Here is a 24465-nt window from a genome sequence, read left to right as displayed (position 1 = left end):
ATTTCATACACCATGGGGACCCACTAAAGGGTTTTTTTTTTTTTTTAAGATTTTATTTATTTATTCGACAGAGAGAGACAGCCAGCGAGAGAGGGAACACAAGCAGGGGGAGTGGGAGAGGAAGAAGCAGGCTCATAGCGGAAGAGCCTGATGTGGGACTCGATCCCGTAACGCCGGGATCACGTCCTGAGCCGAAGGCAGACGATTAACCGCTGTGCCACCCAGGCGCCCCAACCCACTAAAGGGTTTTAAGATGCTTAACATCAATATCAAGAAGCTTTACTTCCACCCTCTGTGGATATTGCTACTGTTGCAAGCAACTGTCCCAGCCACCTGTTCCTGCTCAGCCTTGGAATAGTCTAGCTAGCTAGCCTCTAAGAAAGGAGTCAAATGGGAAACTGTGACACTTCACAGGGCTTGCTCTAGTCAGACTTTGCAGAAACTGGAGGCTTCCTGCTAGCTCGCAAAAGAAAAGAAAAATTAGGAAACCTGTTCATCTATGCTTGACTTCTCACCTGTTGTGTGATTTCCTTGGGACTGACGAGTCCCTGATCCATTCTCCAAACAAGTGAAACCCAGATCAGGAGTCCAATCCAAACACTGAAAGCTTGCACTAAAATTTAAGAATAATTACTTCCTCTTCTTTATTAGCAATCTCCAAATAGTAATCACGAAGTCACTCTCTCCTCTTTTCCGAAGTCCTATCAGTAGAAATGAATACCGCTTGTATGGGCAACAGATAGATGCACATGGTGTCTGGGGGTTGGTCTGATAACCCATCACTCGGCACCAACCATTTATGTCACTACCACATCACTCTGATTCCACCAAACAAGGCAGCTAAATTTTATCCCTTTGCAAATGAATTTCAACAACTTTACATCATGTCAATCTCTTTAAAAACAAGCCAAGTCTAAGGATAGAACTTTGTGGGTTCCAAACCCCCAAGAAGACAAAAATCTCTCAAGTTCAGTAAGGGAATGAAATTGGGTCCCTCTCCCTTTCACCATTACACTCCTACCCCAACCAGCACCCCAGGGTTTGTCCAAAGAGAGGAAGATTGATCCTCAGTGCTGGGGAAAAGTTCAGAGTTGGGGACTGAGGGTAATCAGGGTCTGATTGCTTTCCTCCCCACTCTTCCCCCATACAACAACCTTCAAGTGGTGTGATTTGCCAAACACATTATCTTTGTTGCCCCCACCCCCAGCGCAGGATTTGGGAAGGATTATTTTTAAACTAGCAATATCAACACAAAATGCAAAGAAATTTGATTTCTTTACAAGTCGCCTGACAAATATGGTCTTTAGAGCATAATGAAAACACTCAGAGACATAAATTGCTGCTTAGAACTCTCCCCTGTAGAAGCTATCTCTTCTTCTGTGAAGAGATGAAAAGGAAAATAGTTCTGAGGGCTCTGGGTCCCTTACTCAGCAGTCATCGTATGAACTTCAGTTGAAAAAAAATACCCACCAAGTGCTTAAAAATCTGCTTTAATTATATTTCCATGAATTCCAAGAACATCATTGCAGTTAATATTACAAAAAAGCAAAGAGGGACATCTGAACATGCAATAAAAAAATGGGTTCACAGTGAAAATAACGTATGTTGGTACTAAAATATAGTTACTTGGCTCCATGAAGGGAGAAGGTTTCTTCTAATTATCTATTTACTTGGATTTTATTATGAGAAAAAAAAATTTTTTTTCTCGACAGCTTTGGGGACATTTTCAATCTGTGCTACTCTTACTGTTAGTATCTGACAGAAGTCCCTCGTTCTGAAAGCCATTATTTGCAGTCTATAATTTAATCAGAAAATTCAAAAGTACAACAAATAGCTTGGCAACTGTGTTCTTGTTACATACAAAGCCATTAGCAAAAATATGTAACAAAATTTATGTAAAACAAACAATTTTGTCTTTATATACAGAAGTTTGCTTTATCCTCATAATCTCACAGCCTACTCTAAAATGAGAGGGTGTGTGTTGGGGGGAAACAGCTACCAATCTGCTTTGAACTCCTTCTGCACGGGGTAGAGAAATCCTAAAAGGTAGGGTAACTATTTTAATCTTCTTTTAACTGAGTTATAAAAAATGCATCTGGGCTTCTCAAGGAAGATGGAAATCTAGGAATGATGATAATGGCTTTAAAATAAAGAATTTATCCCTTTGTCCTTTGCAAAATTTCTTAATGAACTCAACAATTAGAGAGTAAAATTGAGTACATTTGCGACTGTGATCTGAGGACGGACAGTAGAGAGCGTGGTGGAGAAACAGACGGACATCGTAAGCCAAGCGGCTGAGAAGTGTCACAACCAGGCATGCACACATTTCATACTGAGCGCGTTTACACTTCAGGGGAGAAGGATCATACGCACATGGGAAATGTCACCCCGATCTATATACAAACGCAGAAACAGGAAGAACACGGGGAGTCAAAGGGAGACCAAAATACAAGTTTAAAAATACATTTTAAAATCATTTCGAAGCCACGACCATGTTTACTGAAAACTCTGCCAATTCTACAGAATACTTTGTAAACATCGAAAATGCAGCTTTATGTAATTCACAGTCTCAAAAGAAAATAAATTTCTGGTTTGTCCTCACTGCTGGGCTCGGTCTGCAACATGGAATTATCGGCACAAAACGGGTCGCCGTGGCTGGGTCGCAAGGCGGCGCACGCCCCCTCCGGGATGCCCCGGCCTTCTAGGCCGCCTCCTTTGCTGCTCCGCAGATAGCCCGCGATGTAGGAGCCGGTGGAGTGCCGGTTGCCCGCAGGCAGGGGCGCCGAGGGTTTGTTTCGCAGAACCACTCCTCCCACGTGGCTGGGGTTGACACCTTTTTGCTTGCTGGCTTCCTGCTTTTCCTTGGCACGGCTGGCAATGTTGCGCACTCTGCTCTGGCTTCTGGATGACAACTTTCTGACCAGTGCCCTGGGGAACTGACTGGCGTCCTGCTTTGAATAGAGCACCTGACAGCCGTCTTCCTGGTCGAAAGACACAAGCTTCCGCAGCTGCTCCGTCAGGGCATCTATGGGCTCTAATGACTTTGTCTTCACAGTCACGCCCTTCTTGTCTCTCATGCCAGTTGTAACAAAACTCTTACTAATACACTGGTACTTGCTTTCGAAGTTGCAGGCTATGTCCTCCGATGTTAAGTCCCCTAGACTTTTGGATTTGCAAGGGCTGGGCAGCTTTAGAGCAGGCAGAGGACGGTGCGTGGGCTGCTCGGGCGCAGGGGCGTGCGTGCCTTCATCACTAGACAGGGGCACACCCGTCTGCTTCATTTTTGCGTCTGAATTTGAGCAGTTGTTGTGCATAAAACCAGCACCCTGGTAGGCTAGACAGGAAATACTTTGATTTTTGACATCTTGAATATTGTTGAATATTTCAGAGACAGAAGGGTAGAGAGTCCCTCTACAGTAGCCATTTCTCAAACCTCTCTGAAAATGTTCCGCCACATCCTGACCGTCTTGCGCTTTTAAAGGAGAAGCAGGGTGACTCGCGACCTCTCTTCTATATTCATAGGTTATGGACAGATTTTCGGAGTCTCCGTCCATTTCCACGAGACTGCTCTCTCCAGAATTTAAACAGAGAGTGGTTTCAGCCATTACATCTTCCCGTGCCAGGTCGGTGGACGTGGTAGGGCTGTGGTTCTTGAGCATTTCCCATTCTTTGCCATTGGTGGGACTTTTTGGTAACCAGCAGTGAGAAGTATTAGCGGACCCAGGCAGGTTGCTTTCCACAGCCCCCGCCTTGGCCTTACCAGGAAGGTGATCATCTGGTTTGGCGTTAGAGACAGGAGTGCAGGTGGTTTCACAAACTGCGTGTGTCAAGTGTTTGGAGGTCTCGGGACTTGAGAATGCAATTGGGGCAGGAGACGAGCACAGGAAGGCTGACTTGGGTTTTCCCAGGGAAAAGTCATGCTTGAAGGGAATCTTACGGTCCAAGGTGGGCAAAGGACCACGACTTGACATGACACTTGTGCTATGGAGCTGAGAAACAACAGTGAGGTTTGCCTGATCGCTGGTCTCCTCAAACTGGCCAATCAGTGCTGAGATGGAACTGCCTGGCTCATTCTCATTGGTTAACGTGACATTGTCAATAAGATGGGAAATTTCACTCTCCTGCAGAATGGCCGTAGAATGCGAGTCAGGTACGTCAGAACAGAGCATAGAGACGTCTGACAAAGAAAAGGACGTTGCAGCTCGGGCCTTAACCCAATTCCCTTCCAAGTTCTTAATCTCCAGACTGCTTTGAGAAAAAACGCTTCCTGACAATGTGCTTTTTTCTTCCACAAAGCTCCCAGCATTCCCATTTGCCTTGGTTTTCACACTGCATGGACCTTGTGTTAGGGTAACTATAGGATCAAGAGCCAGATGCTGCCTTGGGGGGAGGGATTTGCTGGGGCACTCCTGTTCCGGGCCATCACTTGATACGTTTGATTTGGTGCTCCCACCCTTAAGACCTGGCACTCCCAACTGTTCTCCCGTGGTTGGTGTGGAGGCAACACAAATGGCGGAGTCCCCTTGGCTGATGTCTTTGTGGAGGAGGGCGCTAGAGGAAGAGGATAACTTTTTGTTGAAATTTGGAAAGTGCTGGTCTTTTATACTTGCCTTCCCTTTTCTTCTTCCGTCCTTATCTTCTGCTGAATGAAACAAACAACATTTTAGGCAACATGTATCACTTTTTGTAGACCCTGCAAACATTCATGTTTGTCTTCAGACAGACGAATGGAGAATGTAAGTCTGTTACACCGTGACAGAATATAGTTATGGATTGCAGAGGTTTGCAACAAAGTGTCTGTGTGATGAATAAATGGTAAAATATTTATAGGAATTTCACTGAAGCTTCCCTTTGAGTATCTATTACATCAGCTAAGGATGTAATATTCATTGTCAAAAAAAAATGTCAATGAGTTACCATACTTTTACAGTGAGGATTACCTTAAGTTGTTTCCTATTCAGATTTGTACTACACAGAAGCATGGCAATAAAAATAGAACAAGACAGTTCTGTTAAACAAAGTATTGTGGTACCTGTAAGCAAGAGACTATAAGCTTTCAAAGTTACACATGGATTAGTAAAAACCACAAATCATATCATTAAAAAAAATAACCACTTTGGCAAAAGGACTAATTTAATCACTGTCTAAAGCAGATTGGAAGGTGCAATAAATGTATTAAAATACCAATATCTATTGACTTTGAGATGTAAAAATAAAGACTGGGTCACCAATTCTATGCCGTTGTTAATATCTAATTTTTTCTTAATCATATTTTTGTTTTTAAAACACAAATTTCATATTGCATTCTCCCTTAAAAGAGGCAGTAAGTTATCAGGCACGGTACGGAAATCTATAAAAACACACTATTCACAGGAATTTGGGGTACCCATCATGCTTAGGATAATGCTAAGACAATATCAAATGTTCAATTATTCTTGACCTAATTATTTTAATAGTTTTTTTTTAAAGGTTTTCAGTCAGGATATATAAGAAAGAAGAATTTATTTAACTTATTAAATATCTTCCTAACTAAAGAAAAAGTCATCATAAAAACTTTGATAAATCCAAAAATTACCAAGAAAAAAATTAAATAGCCTAAGATGTTACCACTCAGAGACAGCTACTGTAAGCTCTTTTAGGGGGACAGAATTATATATAGAATTTTGTATTCTGCGTTTTCTCCACTAATTTTTGTTTCTTACGTTATAACTTGAATCATTGCGTGGCTTTGCTTGTTCTGTAGTTACCACAAGTCTCATATAATATAAATGAGAGTGACAAATTATAAAGCTGTTAAAGGGAAGAAATATGCATCAACTCAATATTGCTTTCTGGATCAACCAGTGTTTATTTCTACTGAGTAGAGCTTTATTTTCTCTCAAAATGGGATTTTGAAATAAACTTTAAAGCACATTTTCATCTCTTTTCTGACACTGCTCTTAGCACATTTTCCAACTTTTAAGCTTCTTTTTCTCTTCAAGTACGCCATTCAAAAATTCATTTGTTTCCCCAGAATATCTTATAATAAAAATCAATATAAGCAAAATGGAGTTTGTGAAAAAATAGAACACTGAAATTAGACTGTATGATAAAAGGAGAATTTTCCTAAAGTAAACGGGTATCACATTATCTTTGTCTGAGATGATTGTGATTTAATTAAAACACTTTGGTTATGGAGACATCAAATGGACAGAGTTTTGGTATTGCCACATCTCAGGAGCTCTTGGGTACCTTGCAAAGCGGGCATTATTCTTTATCAAGTTCTTGGTATGAGTGAAGCATTATGCTCGACTTAGGGGGAAAGACAGGTAAGGCTTGATCCGTATGCTTGAGGAGCCTATAACTGGACAGGAGCCGGAGACATGCTTCCCTCCCCGCCAACATCCAGGGATCGGGGAAAGGAGGCCAGAGGAAAATATCGCCTGAGCTACCTCTTGAGGAAGCAAAGACTTCTCAAGTGAAGACAAAGGCTTGCTTTTAACATCTGGCTTGACTTCTTTCTCCGTAAACATTTCTAATCGTGGAAATGTGTTATATGTTGGGGAAAGAAACACAACTCTATCCAACCTCAAAAAAAAAAAATCAATATAATTCTATTAAACCTCAGAACGATCAGTAAATATTGCATCCACTTGGAAAACCAAGATCTCTGCTCCTGTTTTGCCCGTTTCACCTCCCTACAGGGCACCTCACAGACCCCCGGGCTCCATACCGTCACACCTGATTGTTCCCCTTTTCCCTCACTATCAATTTCAAATGTCAATGTAGCTCTTCCCCCCTCGCCCCAAAGTTTAAGATCTGGCCTAAAGCTAACCTTACAAATTATTTATTTTTTTGGTCTATTTTTACCTGGACTATAGAAAGAACATTAACCAGGTCATAATGGTAATCAGGAACCAAAATACGGCTTCGAAAGAGAAACTTAAAGCATCTTACCCAGGGAATGTTCTTTTCCTTCAGCGTCTTTCGCTGCTGCAGACAGAGGCAGTGTCAAGGCCCCCAGAAGACTTTTGTCAACAGGCAAAGAGACAGGGCGCTCTTGCAAACTCCGTGTGGTCCTCCTCAGGACACCGTCGTGATCTCTTGAAGCCTCAGACACAGAATCCTTTATCTCGACCATTTCCTGGAAGCCCATTTTGCTCTTTTTTCTGCCTTTGGCCGGAGCACTGGCTGTGCGTCTCAGAATCCGATCTCCAATCGATCGTTTCCGAACATAATGGGAATTGTTTTCTGACGAGCCGTGCCGGGGATTCTTATTGAACAACCCCTTCAGACCTTGGAGCTGTCTGTTCTGCAGGCACAGAAGAAGGAAGCCCACGTTAAGCAAATCCCATTGTGTCAACACCTTGCCTTTTCAATGACAGCTCCACGAAAAATGGACACAGAACAAAATCGTACAGCCATTGAAGGATATCCAACTAAGAAAACGGCAGCTCACAGCATGTCTGTACAACATCATGCACGCCTTATTGACCTTACTTGGCGAGGAGGCAGCCTTCCATTTTTGCAACCAAGCTACCCAGAAGCTTCCTACCCGGAGATGACAAGGTGATAGGAAAAGTTTCCACACTTAATAGACCGCTATGAACTTCAGCCACCTTAAAGCAACAGATGCATGTTTCAAAGTGGCAAGCAGGAAATGGAGTGATATGAGAGAGCATGCTGCCATAACCACTTAAAAAGAAATATGTCAGCGAGAGCAAGGCGCCATGCTGAGAAACTACCTTTGTAGCTCCTAGAAAGTGCAATATAGTATAACTGGGGTTGAGTATTAAAGGGCTCCACTGCAAGGGAAGAAAACAAAACACAACAGAACACAATTTGGGCTCATTCAAGAAAGTGGCACAAGTAACCACAAAAGACAAGAATGCATATGCTTCTATAAACCCTTTCTTCCACCTTCGGTGATTTCTCATCACAGGTTCATCCGTTACTCAGCTCATCCCCGCCACATTGTGGTTTATGCATCCCAACTCAAATATACCTTGAAAAATAATATATGATGTGACTTGGAAGTGGACATCTATTTAGGAGAATGGAAAGCCTATGGAACACTTTCTTTTTCATATTTTAATTCCTTTCTGGCTCAAGTTTTAAATAAATTCTGAATTTCGTTGTTTCCCTCAAGCAGGATGAATACTAGATACTAGTTAGGTAACCTGGGATCCCTAGAAGTTCAAGAATCATTGTCAATCGTTCACATTTGCGTGCATTTATGCCAGAGAAAGCATCGCAACAAGCAGCCCAGGCAGAAACTGAGGACTAGACATAGAAAGTCATAGAATAAAACTTCATTACTCTTAGACTCCTTCGTTCCCCTCCCATACCAACTGATGTAAGGAGAAACATTATACCCCCTAATTCAGCCTGAATTGTTCCACTCCCTAGAAACTGGCTTGTAGTCACAGTAATGTTAAGATTAGCGAACATTTTTGGTCATTTACTATATGCCAGGCAGCTTTCTAAGGATAACATAATTTTTTATGAGATAGGTACTGTTTTTACCCTACCTTTACAGATGGGGAAGCTAAGGCATAGAGGATGTCTATAACTCTCCAGGAGAAGCTTCAAGCACTGTGGACTTTCTAGAACAGAGCACTGGGCATTCCTCGGTGCTAGCCAAGGCTCTTACAGTCCCTCCTAATCACATCTGGTCCCAGCAAATCGTTCCAGTGGCCAAGTCCCCAATCACTTGGCATGACTAAAGGACAGCCTATTGATTTGTAAGCCTCAAATAAGTTGTGTAATGAAGACAGTAGCATCAGGAGAAAACTAGAATACATTTTTTGTAGTCTATTTCTTAAAAGAAAGTCCTTATCATGCCCTTAAAAGTCCCGTGGGTGGCTTTAGATTCATTCACAGTTTTAGGTTTTCAGCTAAATACAACGACACCAAATGAATACGTCCCGCTTAGAACTGGCTGGAATCACAGTCTGGTTAGTACTGGTAATTCCTTAACCATCTGAGACACCACATTTCCTGCTGCAGCCAGCTAGGTCTTCTTAAAATAAAATTCAATGTTTAAGCATATATTTATTGTTGTAGTGAAACAAAGGATCATCTGAGAGATTAGTGGTTTTCTCATAAGCTCAGAGAGGCCCCCTAAGTGGAAGGAATGAGTACACACCCCAAAACAACGGAAGGAGCACATGTGGATCAGGACAAGACCTGGCAGGCTAGCACACAGGGCTCACTGGGCTTCCCTCTAGTTTACCACTAAAGAACAACTTTGTTAAGAAGTACGTGCCTTTTAAGCAATTACTCAAAAAATAACTTTGTTAAGGACCATGTGGCTTTAAGCCCTATAATCTTTCTCACCTTTCCATAGATTTCATTGATTGTTACGTGGACAAATATAGATGCTTCTGTCAGTCCTTCCAAATAGACGTGCCGGTAGCCTGAGAAAAGCAGAGAAAATAGTTTCCTTTTACTTGGACTTACATTTAACTTTCCCATGGGTGCAACTAAATGAAGTATTACTTACTTTATTATTTATTTATTATTTATTATTTTATTATTATTTATTATTTTATTTATTATTTACTATAATTCTTTACATTTCACAAAACATGTTAACATTCATATAACACATATTTTATATATCATATATGCTACATGGTGTATATATCACAGATCATATATTAAATCTTCCGAAGAAAACTGAATGGTCAGGCTAGAGAGGAAAGGCCAGACCCTACCTACCAGGCACTAAGCTGCTGAAGGTCACGGTTCTTTGTCCAACAAAGTCTCGTCCAATCGGATCATGATCCCATACAAGGAACCGAACCAAAGCTATGTCTGGCATGTGTACTGTAAATGTCAGGGTTTCTTCCCACACAGGGTTAAATCCTCAGAGAAATAGGAAGAGAAAAATCAGAAAAGCAAAGGGCTTGGGGAAAAATGAATTGGCAGCAACATCTGCAAAGCAGACTGAAAATTGCTTGCGATGGTTATTAAACTCGTGAAGATGACCACACCAGTCCAGGATGCCTTACTGGAATAAACTCTTGGAATTCGCCCCATTGCTAGAAAATAATTGGTAGGAAGATTGCTTGTAAATGATTGCATCAATTCTAATAATCTTTGATGCCCAAATTGCATTGTAGGGAAAGTTCCTTTAGGCAATTTCAGAATGTTTCAATAAGCTCAAAAATATCTTTAGTAGTGATCTAAGAATGTTTACGCAGGAAAAAAAAAAGGAAGAAATAAAGAGAGAAAGAGAGATCCCACTTTGCCAGAAACAGGAAGAATTATGGTTCTCACCCACAAAAGATTCTGCTGCTATAATAATCACCAGCAAACGTTTTATAAGGTGCTGTGCGGGTTTCAACGCTACTGTAGATATAGCGCCTTATTTAACCCTTACAGCGATCCTCTAAGGATGGCAAGGCAGGGTTTTTGTGTTTTTTTTCTAATTAAGAAAAACTACATTATTATTAGCTTTCAAAACTATATAATTTTTTTAAATTACACAAGTAACAAATGCTTTTTTTTAAAGGATATCTTTTTTTTTTAATTAATTAATTAATTAATTAATTTGACAGAGAGACAGCCAGCGAGAGAGGGAACACAAGCAGGGGGAGTGGGAGAGGAAGAAGCAGGCTCCCAGCGGAGGAGCCTGATGCGGGGCTCGATCCCAGAATGCCGGGATCACACCCTGAGCCAAAGGCAGACGCTTAACCGCTGTGCCACCCAGGCGCCCCAGGATATCTTTTTTTTTTTTTTTTTAAGATTTAATTTATTTATTTCAAGAAAGAGAGTGAAAGAGAAAGAGAGAGAGAGTACAAGCAGGGGAAGTGGCAGGCAGAGGGAGAAGCAGGCTCCCTGCTGAGCAAGGAGCCCGATGCGGGACTGGATCCCAGGACCCTGGGAATCACACCTGAGCCAAAGGCAGACGTTTAACTGACTGAGCCACCCAGGCATCCTACAAATGTTTTTTTTTAAGTAAGAAATGCAAGTATTTATAAGTCATTTTGTGGTTGAGAAAATTGATATTCAGAGAAAACAATGCACGTAAGGCCACACAGCTAGTTACAGAGCCAAATTAGACTGTGCACTATTGTTTTCCAGTGCCTTCCCATGAAGCAAGACCTTAATACATGGAAGATATATTTTCATAGCTCTTGAAAATAAATAGAAAGATATATAATTTAACTCATATTCTGAAAGGTAAAAATAAATTTCTTGATAAAATTTTCTCAGATAAAATAAACTATATAAACTGATAAAATTTCAAGTGCTAAGTTTGTTTTTCTTTTCTAAAAATGAAAATAAATTTTATTAAATACATGTATTCAGGAGGCATCAGCTACTTAATCTTACTATAAAATACCTCAGCTAAGGAAATAATTATGGACTGAAATCATTGAACTGTCCCTTCTAAACAAGAGAAGAGATTGTGTTTTTGTTACCTTGGTAATGACTTTTCAATTACTTCTGAGACAAAAACAAAAACAAAAACAGAACAATGGCCGTTGACGGGAAAATGCAATATACAAGTCCGCTTCCTTTAAGCATGTTATTTCCTTAAGTAATACGTTTATGCTACTCTTGAATCCTCAAATTCCTTTCCTTAAGCTAGCACTCAGAAAAAACTCCTCTTAACGGGGGCACCTGGGTGGCTCAGCTGGTTGAGCATCTCACTCTTGATTTTGGCTCATGGTCATGATCTTGGGGTCAAGGAATTGAGCCCTGCATCTGGCTTGCACTCAGTGTGGAGTCTGCTTGAGATTCTCTCTCCCTCTCCATCTGCCCCCCAACCCCGCTCATGCTCGAGCTTGCCCTCTAAAATAATCTTAAAAAAAACGAATCTGAAACTAGTGATGTACAAAATGTTGGCTAATTGAATTTAAAAAAAAAAGGGGGGGAAACTCCTCTTAAGGTCTCCCTCTGAACCTCTAATTTCTTAAATGTTTTGAGCACTGTGGTTTAGATTTAGAGTATTAATGACTAGAGATTGAGAAAAATAGGTATGCCATAATGCTTGTCAAATGTATGAACAAACACCATGTAAGGAGGTTACCAAGAAAAAGACATGAGGCTTAGGTTAAGAAAGCTATTTTTACGGCATGGCCAGAATACAAGAATGTTGCCCATTCACCATATGGACATATTAAGAAGTAAACTTGCCAGAGCACACTGCACTTGCCTTTCGAGTTTTATATGCTCCAGAACACAATGAAAAATCATCAAGACATACAGGCATCATGAATGAGAGCTCTGAAGTAACTTACATCATGAAAATACAATATAAATATGTAATAGAGGCATTTTCCTAAGTTTTAACCCAGCCCTTTAAAATATCATTAATTCTCTTCATTAGAAAAAAAGTTTTGCTTCAAAAGCAAAGCATTTAAGAGTCTCGATTAAAATCCACGAAAACAGACCATGAATCAATCCCACATTTACTCAGTTTCACGTGCTAAAAGACTTTAACAGAAACTCAGAGGGCAGTTATGAATTTTAGGGATTTGTTTCTCTTCTACATAGACAATTTGTTCTTTTTCAGCGCAAATTTTATTTCTAGAGCCTCTTGATTAAAAGGAAACAGACTGTCATCTTACCATTGTCATCTACCACACGGGTTTGATCTTTACAACAATCTACTGGCAATCCGATAATTTCGACTTCAACAAAAGGGTCAATGATCTATGTAAATAAAGAGAGAGTATTATTACAACTGATACATTTCTATATGTGTGTTAATTAATTTGCGAATATTAGCCAAAATGCTCATGTTTCAATAGTAACCCCTTTCATTAGGTGCCTACTTTCCTGTTAGGAAAGAGAAACTGTAACAACAGATTTAGGTATCTGAAACAGAAATAAAAGTTTAAATTTTTGTTTGCCAATATTTACTGATGCTATACAAATTTTTTCCAATGAAGCTACAACTCCAGTTCGAGGTATATATCCAACAGAAATGAGAGGTTTTGTCCATGCTTAGAGCAGCTGTATTCATTACAGTCACATACTGGAAACAACCTAAATGTCTATCATGAATAGGATGGATGAATCATGGATTATTCATTTAAGGACTACCATACAATAATGAAAAAGAAAAAATTCTGCAACATCGACATACTGTTGAGCAATCCAGACATAAAAGAGTATATTCTGGGGGTGCCTGGCTGGCTCAGTTGGTAGAGCATGCAACTCTTGCTGTTGGGGTTGTGAGTTCGAACCCCATGTTGGGTGTAGAGATTACTTAAAAAAATAAAATCTTAAAAAAAGAGAGAGAGAGAGCATATACTGTAAGAGTTCATTTACATGAAGTCTGAACACTGACAACATTAACCTGTTATGATAGGGGGTGGTGTTTGATATGGGGAGTTGGGAGTAGGTATTTACTGGAAGGGTAAATGGAAGACTTCTGGGGGGATTCTCAGATGTTCTGTGTTGATCTGGGTTGCATAGAAATTAATCAAGCTATGATTTGTGCGCTTTACTGTATTTAAATCACTTGTGTACTATTATGTAACTCAAAAAGTATCAAAAATAACAAAATTAAAAAGGAATCAATAGAAAAAATGAATGTTTAGTCTTCCTTCCCACATTCCCCACATTTCCTCTCCTCCAGGAGGAGAGACCCTGCTTTGTTGGTCATTCATAAGCTCTCTTTTATCATGCAATTTATGAATAAGAAGCAATGAAAGATTGAAACCTTAAGAATCCAGAAAGAGCTGATCTAGAAGTGTAAAGGAGAGAGAGTTATGAGTCTGAGAAAACATTTTAGGAACTTGGAAACTAAGGAGAATATGGAGTATTGAGGGAGCTTCAGGGAATAAGAGCTAGAAGTATGTTTGAAAAACATGTTGAGTACATCGGGTGGATACACATATTTTTTGTTTACTAAATAAATCATGAAGTTTACTCATTTTCAATTAATCATCTGATGCTAGAAGTTTTTCCTTTCAGTAAAACCCTGTGCTAAAACTGGACCATTGGGTACCTCAGATTTTGGGGGGCAGGTAGTGAATATGACCTTTTGTTCATAAGGAAATCAAGAAGACCACAGGCTTGAAGAGTAACTTCCTGCTTCAAAACCCGGCTCCCGTGTTGCCCTAGGCAAGCTCTGTACCTATGTTTCAGTTTCCTCATCTGCAAACCTGAGACCCCAGTGTCCGCTTCCTCAGACTGTAATCTCCATGAGATGCTGCAAGAACGGAATTGGATGGTGGCAAATACCTTTCTTTTTATTCCTATCACGAAGAAGCAATCAGGTAAATTCCAATTGAAGGACATTCTGAAAATAACTGGCTTGGACATTTTGTAAAATGTCAATATCATGAAAACAAATAAGAAATCTAGACGACTGTTCTAGATTTTAAAAGGATCAAAGAGAATGACAACTAAAAGCAATGTGTAATCCTTCATTGGATCCTGAATACATAAAGAAAAAAAGAAAAAAGAAAAAAGAAGGAGCTATAAGGACAATTTGGGGACAACTGGAGAAAACGGAATATAGATTTTATATTAGATAATATCATTATATCAATATTAAATGTCATCATATTGTGGTTAGAGAGGAGAATGTTCTCATTCTTAGGAGATAAGTGCTAAAGTACATAGGTTTTTAGGGGTCAAGATGTCAACAACTTATTCTCAAATGACTCTACGAAGAAATGCAAATGTATGTGTACATATGTGTTATTTAATTTTTGAATTTTGTTAAATTTACTTCATATACATACACAGACATATATACATAGACACATGAAAGAGAGAGAAAGCAAATCTAACAAAATTTAGAAATGTTATTGGTGAATCGAGATGCTAGAGATATGGCATTAATTTTACTATTCTCACAACTTTTCTGAGGTTCAAAAATCCTCACAATAAAAAGTTTGAGAGAAACAACAGGAAGTAAGTCTTCATTTTTGCAGACAGTGAAGAAAAAAGGAAAGAAGGGGTACGGATACATTTTCTGATACTGTCCAAACAATTACTCTTGCTGCTAAGAGGAGGACAGGATGGAAGCAGGGAGACCAGTCAGCTGCAGGTCTATGTCAGCAGAACTGACGAGAGACAATGGGGGTGTGGATTAGGCTGGAGGCAACAGAGATGGAACAAACGATCCCATATGAAACTCCTACTTTCTGAGTAGTAGGACTCGGTGCCGTCTGTAGACGTTGAGAAGGAAAGTGATGAGAACACCGGTTTGAGGAGAGAGAAGGCTGGAAATAGCCCCTGTGGAGAATGGGATTGAAGGCTGACAAGGTGAAGAGGACGATCACATAGCATCATGGGTCAGCTGAGATTTGCAACGAAGAGTTTATGGTGGAACCCAACAGCAGGGCTGTGTGGTGTCCCCAGTCAACACTCAAGATCCAAAAATGCTGGTTTAACAAGTAGGAGTAGCAAAGAGCCTGAGGTGACAAACCACTCCTGAGAGGAAGGACATGGCATGGCCTCCAAAAAAGATGTTGCACTGCATTCCAGAAGGAACCATCAATGCTTTGCCAATAAGTCAGCTGATATCTGATGAGCTGAGGTCAGTGCTCATTTACAAACACATACACACAGAGAGGGAGAGAGAACTCTGAAGATATTTCAGACAAAATGTAAACACAATAAAATAATCATGTAATGAACCACTTGGTCCTACACATGGCTCACCTCGCCTCGGTCTCCAAACATGGAGTCTGGAGGTTTGGGGAGTTGCTGTCCACTGATCACTTTCAGGATGAGCTGCTTTTTGGGGTTGGCAGGAAGTGGATCACCAGAGAAAGGGTTGAAAGTCCCTAAGCCAAGTAAAGCAGAGGTTAGAATCTGAGGTTGGCAACATGGGAACACACACACACACACACACACACACACACACACACACACCCTTCAAGCATGCAGAATAAAGAAACAACAGATGCTGAATTACTACAGTGTTTCTTGGAGCAAAGAAATGATCCCATAGCCACCAGCGTGGCTTTTACCTGAAGGCAATGCCAGCTGGCATTTCTATGGCTGTGGCTTTTGTTACAATCCATGCTCCCAAAGGCAAAGGAATGGGCCAACTTAAAGTGTCTGTGGTGCAATTATCAATCATGGCGAGGGGGAAGAGAGGCACTTTCTTGGAATGCCAGTAGTGTAGAGAAGAGCACTTATGTCAGATTCAAATAATTTTCTAACACAAACTATCGTAGGTGTATAGAGTGAATAAAACCAACAGAAAGAAGACCTGAACTGAAGTAAACAGCAGAGCAAGAAAACATAAAATCCTGAAGGCACATCTGACAACACTTCCTTACCTGAATTGCTAAAAACCCAATGTGGAAATTTTTTAAAGAATTTTAACGAGCAGAACCAAAAACAAGTGTTTTTTTATCTAACACTACATTATCTTTTCCTTTTTGTTAGCACTGTTTTATAATTGGACTACGCTGCCTAAAAGGGCTTGATAAAATTGTTTAGGGTGGTATTTTAATTTTGCTAGTGGGTTTCAGACTCACTGAAAGATAGGGCTCAATTTATAAGTAATGCTCAGTGAGTACCATGCTGGGGCACTGGATCTCAGACGATAATCCATTGCCATTTGTGCCCCTCTTTATGTGCATAACCTCCCAAGAGAACATTCTAAACCTCATACTCCCCGTATGTTAAATAGCTCTGACAGGAGTTCTAATTTACATGCTAACACCTTCACCTGTCTATTTTTAAAAAATCATGTTGCAAAACACTGACGTATCGCATTTTCCAGAGAGCTCCTTCGGTACAGTGCTTGCAATCAGAGGTGACTCTGAAGTGAACACACACCTTTGCACATCTGTTGGGGTTTGAGGACGTAGCCACAATTGCCATTCGTCTTGAACTTGGCTCGATTTAATTGCATCATTCGCCCTTCAGACTGGTAGTTCAGTGCCACTGCGCAAGTTCAAAGTTTGAGAGAATTAGGCAAGACAGCAGCATGGAGGCAGGACATAGAGAGAATTGCTCCTTCCTGAGGCATACACACCTAGCTGGCAACCTGCGTTCCAGTAGGGCAGAGGGTTGAAGTTACTGGAATCAATGCGGTAGGCGGAAGGGTAAATCCTCGTGAGCTGCTTTTGGTTATAAATCATGAACTGCTCCGATTTCTGCTGAACCACCTGATGTGCTCTTGTTTCACTAAACGATAACACGTTTCCTGTGGTTCCTGGCAGTTTTTAATAAAGAAAAAAGAAAAGTGAGAACCTCAGTCAAGAAAACACCACTCACAAAACACTTTTTAATACATCAGATTGTATCCATAATAACACGCAGAGCAAAAGAGTGAATTCAAGCAGAGGACGAGTAGCTTCGGACGAAGAAAGATCCATAAAACCCCATTCTTGCAACACTTGAACCATTTTGAGTTCAAATCTGAGCTGCTCATCTTACAAGGATAACTGCCTATTTCTGAGCCCCATGTTCGCCCAAGAATTCAATCATCTCACTAATGCATGTCTATCTGGCTAGTATGAAGAGGGTTGGCAGGAAAATTATTTTTTAGGGGCATGATTCCAATAGAATATCTTTGCCAAAGACATAGACAGTCACGGATAAATAAAACTATGTAACTTATTACTAAGTACCTTATTCCTGATAACAGGGAGACATTCATTGAAGGCATTCATCTAAAAAGCACACATGTGAAGCACGTATTAACTGATAGCATTCAGGGCCCAAGAAAATAAAAGACCAATTCCAAAGGAGAAAAACTGAGTTTTAATGTTAATTTGAATAGAATTATGAAACCAGTCAAAAGTTATTTTTGGGCAAAAGGAATAATAATGGAGAAAGATTTTAAAAGAGGATTATAAAAGAATAAAATCTCAGAAACAAGAACAATCAACAACTATCCATATAAACCATGGAAAAAATCAAGCGAGGTAAAAGAATGGGAAGCCTGGATTAAAGTTTCTGCTTGGCCTATCATCAGGTGGTGTTAATCCAGGCCAAGGAAACACCAGCTCTGAGGGTCAGGATGGAGTTAACCCCCAAGCATTCAATACCCCACCCTTCCCCCCCAATCCCGTGTCTATAACGCCCCTACTACTCCTACCCCTTCACCGAACATCTTCATCCTACCCCCAAAACGACCGCTCCTGTGTCTTCTGGACCTGCTGGAAAAAGCTGGCCCAAATAAAGACCCAAACGTGCCGAGAGCCTCATTCCCGTTCCAGTGTTTACTCTGACGAGCTGAGAGTGTATCTGAACCCAGACGGAGGGACCCCGCTCATGAAGCCAAGGAGTTGAACTCTCTAGTCTTACTGGGCCAGCTGGGCCTGGATGGTATCCACCCTGTGCATGTTCAGTGGAGCACACAGTCTCCCAGGGCCCCAGCTGTCCTCAGGACTGTAGAACCGTAGACAGTAAATGCCGGCCAAACGACTAACAATTACACTCTAAAGATGCAACTTGGAGTGATCTTAAATGCAAGATGGAGGCAAAGAAATCACCGCTTTTAATCTGATGATTCCCCTCACATACACTCTTTCCTTATCACGTACATTTTATTGACATACTTATTAACATAGTTTACGTTTGCCGAGCAGACTAAACATAATCTTACTTGCAGATTTTGATGAGTAATGCTTTAAACGTGACAGGAGAAAACACGCAGTCTTTTTGACAAGCCACGGTCAGGCGCAGTAACACTATAATCAGTGCCACTGTTTTGTCTGTCTCTCCACATAAATATGTACACCACATTATCAGTAAGATGACCTTGCTAATGAGGCGTATTATCAATTAGCATATGAACAGTTTGAGTTGCTTAGCATTGGGATAAGACACGCATTCGTTATTTATTGCTCGTTTTGTGGCTACACACACACACACACACCCAAAACTCCTTAAGTTCAAGAGCTAGAGAGTACTCAACATTATTTTCCATTAAGCTAATAGAATTATGGTTTTTTTTTTAAAGATTTTATTTATTTATTTGACAGAGACAGCCAGCGAAAGAGGGAACACAAGCAGGGGGAGTGGGAGAGGAAGAAGCAGGCTTCCAGCAGAGGAGCCCGATGTGGGGCTCGATCCTAGAACGCCAGGATCACACCCTGAGCCGAAGGCAGACGCTTAACGACTGTGCCACCCAGGCGCCCCCAGAATTATGGTTTCTTAACGTATTTAATAGAAATTATATTCCTTGGGGCACCTGAGTGGCTCAGTGGGTTAAGTATCCAACTCTTGGTTTTGGCTCAGGTCATAATCTCAGGGTCCTGGGATCGAGCCCTGTGTGGGAACCTGCTTGATGATTCTCTCTCTCTCCCTCTGCCCCTCCTCCACTCATGTTCTCATTTTCTCTCTCTCTCAAATAAATAAATAAATCTTTTTTAAAAATTATATTTGTCTAAACCAAATACACCTTTCACTCCATTAAACCACTCACTGAGTTTATTTTCTAGCTATGGGAGGTTATTGTAAGGACAGTTTCTCATGTTCTTGCATGTGGAATTAATTTTATTTTCTTTTTAATTGGCTCCATTTGAGGAAGGAATCAACACCAAAGGTAAGACAGAAAAAGATACACTTGTGGAATGGGAAAACAAAAAAGAGAGATCTGAGAAGAGAATCCCAGAGATTTGTTCCAGTCGTAAGACTCAGCACAATGTTGTTTTTCCTTCACTAAGATTTGTTGGAAAAATGAGAGATTTTTCACTTACATTTCACTTCCACTAAAAATAAAATTAGATTGAAAAGCCATATGACTGGAGTTTATTTTTCTAAGTCAGTAACTGAGCAAAACAGAAATGAGAAGGGAAGAGGGTAAAGGGAAGAAAAGCAGCTAGCAGGAAAGTCCGGGGTAAGAACACTTGTTACTAGGATTTCTCAATGCAACATGATGCGAATAATAGGTGAAAAACAGTGAAAGGATCAGTGCTTCTGAAATTCCTGCTCTTTCCGTTAAGACTTCAATCTGTGGGTTAAATTATCTTTATCAAAGTCAAAGTTTCCAATGACAAAATACAGGACTTCTTGAGGCGTTACTTTAGCTTTCTTCTTTCTTCTGGTCACGCACACTAGGAACGTCCACCTGTGACCTGGCCACCAAACCAGGTCAGGTCTCCATAGTTCACTCTTTCCGCAAGACATTGTTATAATGCACCTGTCTTTATATAACAATGAAGTCTTCCTCTGCCCAGCCAGTCAGGCTACCACAGTAATCAATATGGCCGCCACGTGAGTGAGGCCTTATACTGGCATCAGTTTCCTGACCCGTTGGATGCCACACAGTTCCAGAAGTGTGTGCTGATGATCTGATTAACAAACAATTAGTAAACGGCTGACAAAGGTCAAGAATGTTTACCCAAGAAGAAAAACTCTCTCCTTACCATCATCCACGATGTCCTGGGCCGCCACGGAGTTTGTATACACCACCAAGTCAGAGAGCTCTCGGCAGAGCTTCATGGTTTTCCTGCGGCGACCCAACCTGTGACATACACAGTCAGGACTCATGTCATTTACAGCTGGAAGACGCTTGGGCTTGTGGTCACTCCACCTTCCCTACCTGCTCCTAATGGAGCCAGGATTAGAACTCACTTATGAGTCCGAGTTCAGTTCTCTTTCCACCACAATACCCTACTCGTGTGGTTTTATTCACTGTTCCTCCAAGAATCAGTGTCTCCTCGTGTATTTGTGAGCTCTGTCGTGAAGGGCTTGATGGTCACTGTTCCCCAGCTAGCGAGTAACACCAGAATTCACCAGGCATCTGCTCCACTTTGGCAGGAGAACCCGGACTTCTATTTGAGAACAGTCACAGCAGAGGTCTCCTGGAAGGTGATCCCATTTCTCTTATATCCTTTACTGTAACTACATATGGAATTTTCTGTGCCCTAAGGGTAGGAACTACACATCTCCTCTGCCCTTACTAGTTACCATTTTATGTATGGACATTCTGCTGAAGTGAAGCTAAAAATAAAATTTAATTGAGTACTAAATGTCATCCATTCCTACAAGACCTCTCTACGCTTCTAATTTCATTTAATTTCAGTCTTTCAATAAAGGCACGGGGGGCGTGTGTGTGCGTGCACTTATCTATGATATAATTTACATTCCTCTGTGACTTTACTGTATACACAAGGTGCGAGGAAATCATCTTATTCAGCTCAAATTCTATTGGCAATAATAAAGAAAACAGCAGCTAATATTTTTGAGTGCTTAGTTAATTGGAACAGGGCTTATCAGGCTAAGTACTTTAATTCCTTTAATCCTCACAATGACCCTAAGCAATAGAAACATATGAGAAGCCTAACTCATCCCATGTTAGTGGTGAAGGAACAAGAGTTTCAAGTCTGGCTGATTTCAGATATCTAGCTCTTCACATGGGCTCATCAGGCATCTTCTCCTTCAGTCTCCTAGGAGAGCCCCCCAGCCTGGCTCCTGTGGCCCCTCTCTCTTCGCTGAAGAGACCTCTTCCCTGACCACTGCCACCGCTGGCACTAAGCAAGAGCTCCCTGTGTGCCAGGCGCAGTGTAAGTCCCCTCCACGCGTTATTATCTCATACCCAGTTCATCCTCCCACGTCCTGCTGCACTGAGCACTTGACCTTGTGATCCACTTCTCTAGACACATACAACTAAAACAGCCGAGCCGATGGGAATGGAGAGGCCCTGGAGTCTAAGCAAGAAACGGGGAGACTCCTTCTTACCTGTATAGCTGGCCGGTCTCCTTGCCGGGATTCTGCTGTGTGTCCTCCTCGTCATCAGTGCTATATGACTTAGGCCGTGATTTTGTGGTTTTCTGCTGGAAAATCACAGTAAACTTAACAAGAAACTCACTGCATCTGGTACATGCACAACATACAGAGAACGGACTGGGCATTATAATATACGCAAAAAGGACAATTACTTGGAAGGAAATAAATGAACCAAAAATTGCAGCTTGCCTTCCCATTAATAACAAGCAGGTCTATGATCATAATTACACTATTACGGCAAAACTGAGGGGTTCTTGCTGTAAAACTGACCTCTAAGCCACAAAAGATGAAGGTTTTAGCAAGACTATTAGTCATGCGTTGAAGGTCCCCATGAACAGCAGGGTCATAGTTATAATATCTATTCAAATGACTGTAAGGGGATAAAATGTTCTTTTATTTAGGAAATAAAAGATTCGACAAAAAAGACAAGTAGTAATTTTTTTTATGAATAACTTTTTCCTGCTTTTTATTAGCATGCACTCAAAGAACCGTCTACGTCAAACTGCACTTTTGAGATTTTGACCCATTTTAATTTCTATCAACAGAATAAAAATTATTACCCACAGGATTCAGGCTGAAAGGCTGCAGGACTAAAGGCTGTCAGAAATAAAGACTTTTTGGAATGCCGCAGTTTTATCCCAACACATTAGAGATAACCCCCAAATTGGGCAATACATAACAGAAAAAACAAATGACGGGAGGGACCCCGTAATTGCACAAAAACAGCTTCCACAAACAAAGGTAAGGTCTTTAGAGAGGACCCTGGACATCTGAGGACTGCGGCTTAGAAAGGGAAAGGGAGCCCACTCCCCGCGTTACCATGGGACCGCATCACCCTCCAGATTTTCTCTTACTCAACAAATAAAATGCCAAACCACACTGCTGGTATAAACACACTCAAGTCTATTGCACTGACGGCAAGGCGCCAATTTAGTCTAGAACCTGCTCAGGTGCTACTGGTGTTTTGAGAACCTCGAGCGCATGGTGTGGGGACGCTAGCATCTGGTGATCTCACGTTCCAGCTTGGCCTCTCACCCAGCGGGCAAGCCGGCCAACCTCTCCAGCTTCCTACTGTGTTTTTTAAAAGGAAAGGACAATAGCAACTATTTTAAAGGATTATCGTTGTGATGTTTAAATGAGACAGTGCGGAAAGTCATTCTGTAAGCTACAGAATATTCATTCAATATAATATACATTCAATATAAATACTCTTCCTATTTATTAAGATAATCCATAGTCTTGTGGACATTCATTCTTATGACTTGAAGTCTAATAAGTTTTAATTCTACAGTAGCTAAAGTATTCCTTCATCTTTCAATGGCTACATAATTGTCCATTATGTGAATGAATCTTGGACTGAAGATGTCTTTATGGGTGAACATTTTGGTCGTTTTCAATTTTTGATTATAATGACTACTTTGTTCAACCTTTTAATAAATTATCCTAATGATGGAGTCAGAAATTCCAGATAAGACATTCCTTAAAGTACAAGAAATGGCCTTATAGAAGTTCATGCATAAAGTTTACCACCCAATAATTGATTTCTTGTATACTATGTTTTACCTTTTTATTGAAGCATAGCATACATTCAGAAAAATATAACAATCTTAAGCATGGTGACTTTCCACAAAATGATACCGCCCAAGTGAGGAAATGAAGTACTAACTGCCCAAAAGCCTTCTGATTCTCCGTTCAGTCATTACCTCCTCCCCAAAGGTAACTACTATCCTGACTTAGACCTCATGACTTCCACCTCATAGATCTTTTTTGCCTATTTTTAAACTTCATATAAATCATACCAAAATGTAATGTACTATCCTGGGTCTGGCTTCTTTTGCTTAATGTCATGTTTATAAAGATATTATTGCATGTAGCTGTAATTTTGTCATGTCATTTTCATTGCTGAAAAATATTCCTTTATATAAATACTCCACGCTATTTTGCTGAAAAATATTCCCTTATGTGAATACACCACAATTTTTACTCATTCTATTGTTGACAGACATTTGAACTGTTTCCTGTTTGTACTATTACAACTAATGCCACTCTAAATATTAGGTATATGTCACGAGGCTGAAACAACAATGGAACTGATAAGACATGGTGCATAATACAGCTTTAGTAGATACCGTGAAAGAGCGTGGAGTAGTTGCACAAACACACACTCCCATTAACCGTGAATAAAGTTCGAATTGCTCAGCATCCTCACTAGCCCTTGGTGCTGTCAATCGTTTCATGTCTGCTATTGTGATGGGTATATATATATGGGTATATATGAAATCTCATCATCATTTAATTTGCATTTCCTAGAGGATTGATAAGGGTGAGCACCTTTTCCACACTAACCATTTGGAAATCTTCTTTTGTGAAAGGCCACTTAAACTTTTGTCCATTTAAAAAACAAAAAACAAAAAACTGTGGGGGCTCCTGGGTGGCTCAGTCGGTTAAGCATCCAACTCTTGGCTTTGGCTCAGGTCATGACCTCATGGGTTGGGGGATTGGGAGTCTGCTTGAAGATCTCTCCTTCTGCTCCTCCCCACCACTTGTGCATGCTCTCTCGCTCTCTCTAAAATAAATAATTTTTTTTAAAATTATGGTATCTTTTGTACTGATTTGTAAGAATTCTTTATATATTCAGGATATAAGTCCTTTGTTGGATATGTGTATCAAAAATACTCTTTCCCAGTATGCAACTAGCTTATTAAGTAATAATAAAGAGAATTTCTTGAGAAGTTCTTAAATTTTCAAGTAGCTTATCAATCTTTTTCTTTTCTGGGGTCCTGTTTAAGAAATTTTCAAAAAAAAAAAAAA

At 40.5% G+C, this 24465-nt stretch overlaps 1 protein-coding gene across 1 annotated transcript in view; it reads right to left on the bottom strand.

The window, feature by feature from the left end:
- Positions 1 to 1534: 1534 nt before the first annotated feature.
- Positions 1535 to 24465, bottom strand: part of PLCH1 (phospholipase C eta 1) — a 234211-nt gene continuing 211280 nt past the window's right edge. Inside the window, exons 14-23 of the mRNA XM_040636649.1 lie at positions 21607 to 21698; positions 20292 to 20389; positions 16949 to 17128; positions 16750 to 16857; positions 15619 to 15743; positions 12564 to 12648; positions 9703 to 9849; positions 9319 to 9398; positions 6937 to 7291; positions 1535 to 4642 (exon numbers count right to left, since the gene is read on the bottom strand). Coding sequence (XP_040492583.1) covers positions 2562 to 4642; positions 6937 to 7291; positions 9319 to 9398; positions 9703 to 9849; positions 12564 to 12648; positions 15619 to 15743; positions 16750 to 16857; positions 16949 to 17128; positions 20292 to 20389; positions 21607 to 21698 — 3351 coding nt within the window. The 3' untranslated portion in view covers positions 1535 to 2561. The remainder of the gene's footprint in view (positions 4643 to 6936; positions 7292 to 9318; positions 9399 to 9702; positions 9850 to 12563; positions 12649 to 15618; positions 15744 to 16749; positions 16858 to 16948; positions 17129 to 20291; positions 20390 to 21606; positions 21699 to 24465) is intronic.

The sequence above is a fragment of the Ursus maritimus genome, unplaced genomic scaffold, assembly GCF_017311325.1.
Source record: "Ursus maritimus isolate PB19 unplaced genomic scaffold, ASM1731132v1 scaffold_20, whole genome shotgun sequence".
Taxonomy (NCBI): domain Eukaryota; kingdom Metazoa; phylum Chordata; class Mammalia; order Carnivora; family Ursidae; genus Ursus; species Ursus maritimus.
The sequence above is the reverse complement of the archived record's forward strand: the minus strand, read 5'-3'. Positions and strand labels throughout refer to the sequence as shown.